The sequence below is a fragment of the Corvus hawaiiensis genome, chromosome 26 (assembly GCF_020740725.1).
Source record: "Corvus hawaiiensis isolate bCorHaw1 chromosome 26, bCorHaw1.pri.cur, whole genome shotgun sequence".
Classification (NCBI taxonomy): domain Eukaryota; kingdom Metazoa; phylum Chordata; class Aves; order Passeriformes; family Corvidae; genus Corvus; species Corvus hawaiiensis.
The window spans coordinates 22,057,152-22,064,396 of NC_063238.1; the positions used below are offsets into that span (position 1 = coordinate 22,057,152).

The following is a 7,245-nucleotide window of genomic DNA, read 5'->3' on the forward strand; positions in this document are numbered from 1 at the left end:
TCCCCCCCTGTATTTGGAAGGAGGTTGGGAGCCATGAAAGTCACATAATTTTGGACCACATCTTCCTATGAGCATCAAAATGTGAATAGCCTTAAATCCACATCAGTGGAAGCATGTGGATTTCCTCTTGAAGTCTGGTTGGGAGTTGATACTTTGCACACACTCACAAGTGCATGAAGTGTTCTCTCCTATTATTCACCAATAGGAAGTTCATTTTAGCCTAGAGTCAGAGTGAAAACTGACAGAGAAAAGGAAAAGCCCATTTTTTAGTTAGGGTAACAAAATCTTTTAAAGTTGAAAATGTAACTGTTTAAAAAATGAGTTTGAAAGACAGCTTTATACTCTGGCAGTAGTAGTGGTCTTCTTAATTGAGGCTTTGAAAAAAATTTAATAACTTTTTTAGAACTGTGGGTTGTTGGAACTCTGACTTGTAAGTGGAATGTCGTTTTACATGATTGCCTTCACGAAAGCAAACAAGCTTTTTGACAGTATACTTCAGGATACTAATAATGAAGACAGTTGCATAATGGGAGCCCTTTCCTGCAATTTGAAAATAATAGCAAACTCGTTGTGTGAGATGAAAAAGAAGTACGGTGCTAAACTTGTTTTACTGGCATATTGTGAATCTCTGTTTCTTTGATTGCAGCTGTTATTGCTGGCGGAGTTATTGGTTTTCTTTTCGCAATCTTCCTTATCCTGCTGCTGGTGTATCGCATGAGGAAGAAGGATGAAGGCAGTTACGACCTTGGTGAACGTAAACCATCCTGTGCTGCCTATCAAAAGGCACCTACTAAGGAGTTTTATGCATAAAATTCCAACTTAGTGTCTCTATTTATGAGATCACTGAACTTTTTTAAATAAAGCTTTTGCATAGAATAATGAAGTTTTTTTTTTCATTAAAGAGCCGTTATGGCACCTTTATGATAAAACCCCATTGTATTTAAAACTTTTCACATATTCGTTTAAAAATGTAAAATTAAAACTTAACATTTGCAGTGTTCTGTGAATAACAGTGGCAAAGCATTATTTTATAAAACCATTGATGTTCACTGAATGATTTTTAAAACTTTATGCATAAATATAAAATAATGAAAATTATTGTTTTATCCTATGGTTCAATGAAAGTTGTTTAATTTTTGTCAGCATGTCTCAGATTGATCTTACAAGTTAGTTTTTATTTCATTAATTTATCTGTTTCCAAAAAATGCCTTTTTGTAGTTGTCATGGTGCAATTTGTCTTCAGATAATTCAGATAACAGTAACTTTTAGTGTAAATGTAATTTTTCAGCTATGTAAACTTTAACCTCCACTTTGTATAAATTTAAGTGTCAGAATATCAATTTTACACTTTGCATTGTTTCTCAGCGTACCTGTAGCTTCAGTGAGATTTGTAACAGCAAATTAATGTGTAAAATTGGATTATTACTACAAACTGTATAGTCATATTCTTACTAAACAAATCTCCTGTAAGGAAGATTTGTAGTAAGCTACTGACGAACCTAAGCAAACCCAAAGACTCTAACAGTATTTTGAGAAGTTGCTGCAGATTTCTATGGCCACTGTATTTGTTAATTGCAATTTGAAGGTACAAGTAGAGGTTTAAATTTTTGTTCTTTAAAAATGCATTTAAGTTGTAAACGTCTTTAAAGCCTTTGAAGTGCCTATGATTATATGTGACTCGTTGCAGACTGGTGTTAATGAGTATATAACAGTAAAAGAAAATGTTGGTATTTTATAAGCACAGACAATTCTAATGGTAACTTTTGTAGTCTTACATGGATAGACATAATTGTAATTTGGGAACATAAACACTACTGAATAAATCATGTGGCCTAATACTGAGAATTCTTCATTGTGATATACTTTTGTATGTTTTTCATTTTATGTCTATTTGCTTACGTTTTAATGTCACAGAGTACACTAGTAGATCTTAAAAATCCAGACCAAAAAAAGAAAGGCTGTTGATCAGGGTGATCCTCATACCAGGTTTATTGCTGAAGTGGCAGAGAAAAGTGGGAATGTTTAAGTCTTGCATCTGGTGTATTAGCTGTGAGACATTCGACTTTTGCATTATGTTTAATGGCAGTGTTGACACAGGGCTGTTCTTCCTGCAAATGTTGTTTTCCCTACTGTAAAATTCAAAGGAGTACCCCAGTTCACTTACTGTGTGTATTTGTTTTTGATTTGTTGTTTGGGTTTGGTTTTTTTCCCTGTCCTTTTGGAGAATTTTGGTTTATTCTGCTCAGACTCCAGCAGAAGAGTTGAGACAAGTGGAACATCTTCGTAAGAGAAGAAAGAAATATTCCGAGTAGAAGAGAAAGTCTCTGTTGCTTAGACCTTAGATAGGTGCTGGATAGAGGGACACGGGGAGAAGATGATAGTCTGCCTCTTTATACTATGCTTTGTAACAGACAAATGGCTTCGTCTTCTGCTCTGTTGACCTCCTCATTTTTTATTTTTGGGATTTCCAAAGTACAGGTGTTCAGGATGTCAAGCTGAAGTGCTTTTCGGAAATGGCAATGTATTGTAAATAAGATCTGGTAGCTCTTTAGATAAGAGTTGCGCAACTTGTGTTTGTTGCTGTCCCAAGTTCAGTGGTCATTTAGGAACAAATGAATGCTATCCTGTGCTAAAATATTTAATATATTGCTTTTTACTTAACTGGCAAGTTTTTCAAAGCCATACAAGTTCGGCAAGTAAAAACAGGGTAAGAATTTAACAGGTATATCTTGTGCAATATTTAGTGAACTTCAATTAGTAAAATAAGTGCTTGAAATAACTGTGCCAAGAAAAGAAAATTTCTGGCAAATGCTGTGCCACTGCTGTAAAATAAAGCATTTGTTAAAGTGCCAAAATAAAGTCTACCATGCCTAAACTAATACTTTATTTGTATAGTCTGACATCCAGTTTTTTGAAGCCCACTTTGCTTAACATAGTAGATCCGAATTTCTTTCAAGGGTGCAATGAATATTGCTGTAAGTATAGCTGTAAATACTAAACACCAGATAAACTGTCTCCTCCTTCTTCATAAGCAAATTGATAGTAACTAGCTGTTTAGATTTTATTTATGTATATTAGACTCTGCCTCTATATCTACTATACAGGCCACTTTATCCAACATAGACATCTGTTGTAATTATGCAGACTATCAAATATTATGCTTGTCTGGTTCCTCCTGCATCTGTTTACAAACAGAAGCAAAGGTAAATTTTCAGCTTTATTTCACCATTCACCCTTTTTTACCTGCACGCTCATTATCCACTCTTTTATATGCAGAAGAGGTTTAATGCTTCAGCTGTGTACGTGGCCCTGAAATACTGCAGTCTTCCCACCCTCCCTAACAAAAACCTGAAATTTTTGAACGTGTAGTAGGTGTGTTAATAGGATTTATCATCTCATGATCTCTGCCTTTCTGTTTTTAGTGCCAAACCATACTACTAGGGAAAAATTGTAACAGAGCTATCATCTTGGTTATAAACACAAGTTGTTTTCATCAGTCTGAAAATCAGTCTGGTGCAGACACTCGACTGCCAGTGATGCTGTTCAGAAGAAATTGGCAGCCAAATGTGTGTCTCTAAACGCTGAGGCTTCCTAGCACGAGTTGGTCTTCGGTTTCCCTTCCCTTTTGTTCTCCACTTCCTGGATGTGTTTCTAGCAATACTCTGGCTACTCATGGATGTTGCTGGGCAGCTGGCAGTCTCGGTGCCAGGCTGTGGGTGCTGCGCCACCTGCCCACAGCCAGTGATGGCTTTTCCTAGAGACCCTTGGCTCTGCTCTGCTGGAGCTGCTGTAGCAGCTCTGGAATTCCTCAGCAATCTGATACAGAGTTTCCTGGTGATTGACAGGCTCTAGTGTTTATCAAAATGCCATTTTGCTTTGATTTACCCTGGGTTATAAATTGTTACTTCCTCTTAGTTTCTTTGTAAAAGAAGCCAAATGCGACTAGTGTAAAACTTATATTGAAAGAAGGCTCTCGCCTTTGCTTTATTCATGGCAAAATAACTTCAGAAGTTGAGTACATGGTTCCTCTGCTTGCCAGCTTTATGAGTGAGCTGTAGCTCATGTTTACAAGCTGCTTAGTTAGCTTTTTCTTCATTTTGAGCACTGCACTTCATTTAAATAAGATAAATTAAAATAAAAATGGTGCTCTTGCATCTCCTAACAAGAGAGTAGCTCTTGTTTGTAACTGTGACTAGTAGTTCCTTTTATTTTTCCTTAGAGCTATGTATGGAAATGATGGTAGAGTGCAGTCTTAAATGATAGATACTATTTTTAAGCAACATATGGAATACAGGAAACTTTTGTAAGGAATCCAGATAAACATGATATTACGCTGAGTATTTATGTATTTTGCTTAAGCAAGTGAGAAGGGAGGGGAGGACTGTTATTCTTATAGATGAAAATAATAAGGCAAATTTTTTTAGATTTGCAATCAGTTATATTTGTAAATTAGCACTTGCTTAATCAGACTGGCATAATTTCCTTTAAGGAAATATTTGTTGTCCACTTTCAATGAGCATTAATACTAATTTTGTTACATTTAAGCTCTTGGCTATGTATCCCGGAGCTCTGAACTTCGGTGTGAAAGCTCCGTGCTGTGAACCTTTAGAGTATTGCCTTTCCAAAACACTCATCTGGTTGAGCAAACAGGACTTTGCTGTACAGTTCATCTGAGAAAAGACACAGCTAGTATACCACTCCCTGGCATGTCTTCTGGCTCTGGGATGGTTTGTGGCTGGAGCAGGAGAGGGGGATGCTGACATGTGCATTTGATTTCCTCACAACTCTCGGGCTGACCAGGCACTGGGCTCAGCTGCATGGGTGGGAGTGGGGGAGCTATAACCCAATCCTGCTAGGGGAAAAAAGATGCTTTGCTGAGGTTTCTTCTTCTGTGAAGTAAAGTAAGTTGTGTATTTTTTGCTTTGAAATCAAATAAGTAATAAAATCTAGGTTCAGTAGAACTAGAAATGGAGATGTGGGTGCCTGCCCTGGCCCCTGTGAACCAATTTCACATGTGCATCAGATGTGCCGAATAGCTGCTTACGTGGGTGGAAATCTGAAAATCCCTCTGTGTATTTGCAGTATCTGAGTTTAGTTTCTAGTGGGGATAAGGGGGAGGGGACAGGGCTCATTTAGAGCTGCAGACATTGATTGGGGGTGAGTGGAAAGAAGGCAGGAAGAGAAAACTGTCCTGACAGCCCCTGTTTTCCACTGAAAATTACAAGGCATTTTGTTTTCTTGAGTTGTTACCATTGCACTGAAATTGTCCTTCACAGAGAGAATCTATGGGCAGGGGAACGAGGGACTGCTGGTGTCATACCCTGAGAGACACTCTGGTTGCACACAGCTTCCCAGCACATCAGAGATGTGATACCAGTCACAGCTTGTGCTGCTGGCTCGACCCTGGAACTTTGGCTACAGCAAAGCAGGTGGAGGATCTGCAAGGTTGACCCTGTGCATATCCTGCTGCCCGCACAAGGTGCTGGGAGGGTGGCAGGAGGCGATGATTGGGCTGCTGCGCTGCACTTGGAAGGGTCTGGGTTGTCTTGTCCATGGGAGGTGGGAAGAAAAGGATGAGATGTGCAACAGGGGCTTTGCAGTCAAGACGTGCTGTTACCTATTGAAGCAACTTTCCATTTCTTTCCCATGCTTGAAAGATGTCAAGCTTTCACTACATCAGACTCTTTTGATATATGTTTTTATGGCATAGCTTGCAAAACTCTTTAGTTTTTTAATTCACATTGCAGCTTTAAGTCTGTAGATGTAATGGATCTGTAAAATGCTGTAGTTTGACTGGGGCTGAGCGCCTCTGTCTCTCATGACTAAAGGTCAGGTCCAAAGAATTCCTCCAGCCTGGCAGTTCAGGCCCTGGCCTGGAATGAGAGGAAGCAGGAATGCTTGTGAAAAACTTCCAGCAAAATATTGCAAAACCTGTAATAGTTTGTTGAAAATAAACAGAGCCCAAGTTCTCTGTAGGGGGTGACTTTAATTAATTTAGATTTCTTCTGGGGCATTAGCAGGTTTTTTTCCCATGGATTTTTATTTGATGAACACAGAGGAAGCTTCTGATATTTTTCTATGTTTAATCCAAGCACTGACGTATAAGGAACAATAATTCCACCAGGCAACCTATTTTGAAGCTTATCCTAGTGGTGGGAAACTAAGCTCAGTGGAGGAAAAAGTTCTGTGTCCTAGTTACCCACCTACCTTGTATGGCCATATGTAGTCATAGAGTGTAAACAAAGTTTGGTACCCATTTTCCTGAGTTCCTGTGGTGGAATAGGAGCTTCTCTAAACACTGCAGGTCCCCAGAGGATACCAAAGAGAAATGAGAACAGACTTTCTTTTTGATATTTTTATGTCATAACCCATAATACTAACACTCATCTCCTTCCTACTCCCCTTTCTAAATATAGCAGTGGGGAGAAGTCAACAACCATCACACTAAATGGTACTGAAAGAATGTAAACCAGCCCAAAGTTCAGTTTTCATCATTCATCCCTATAATTTTCAATACCACAGAGCTAACACAAGAGTCTCTTGTGAAAGGAAGAGAAGCAGAGCATGAGCTTCCTTCTGGGCCAGCCCACAGTGCCAGATGAGTTAATGCTGACTTGGCGAAAGTCTCAGAGGGCAGAGGGAATGGCTCACTCCTGCTCAGACCAAAATGAATGAAGGACCCTGCCTTGCCCTATAGCCTCCCTGCCAGGCTGGCAGCTGTGCCACTTCCATGCTGGGGAGCCAAGACTTCAGGAGCAGTTCTAGGGAATCTTCATGATCTGAACTCCATCCCACAGGAAAACCTTCCCTGAGAATCCCTGTAAGCTTAAATTATTGACTACAATCGAAACAGCAGCTAGAAACTTGTCTTTAAATCATCAGCTTTCATCCTGTTTTGCATGTGCTCAGATTTTTTCCTAATGATAATTTTTATTGGCTGGTAAACAAGATGGCTTGTTAACTCACCATTTATTTAATCTTTACACTAAATTTTGCTCTGCAGTAGTACAGACTGTTCTCATATTTATACCGTTACAAAGCTTAACTTCCATTTTTTTATATTTTAGTTTTTCCATTCTGTTACGTTAAAATGGTAAATAAATATTTATTTACCAGCTCATTCAGTTTATAGCTTTTATTTGTTTCAACTTGCTTTTCAATGTAAATTGAGAATTCATTCTGAATGCATAAAATGAGCAATTCTTATGAAGTAAAATATATTAGGCCCATCAGAACAAAGTTTAG

The 7,245-nt window shown here is 38.5% G+C and overlaps 1 protein-coding gene across 1 annotated transcript in view; it reads left to right on the forward strand.

Annotated features, from left to right (window-relative positions):
- The window catches only part of SDC2 (syndecan 2), a 60,241-nt gene extending 57,362 nt beyond the window's left edge, over window positions 1-2,879 (forward strand). The window contains exon 5 of the mRNA XM_048286787.1: window positions 647-2,879. Coding sequence (XP_048142744.1) covers window positions 647-810 — 164 coding nt within the window. The 3' untranslated portion in view covers window positions 811-2,879. The remainder of the gene's footprint in view (window positions 1-646) is intronic.
- Window positions 2,880-7,245: the final 4,366 nt, after the last annotated feature.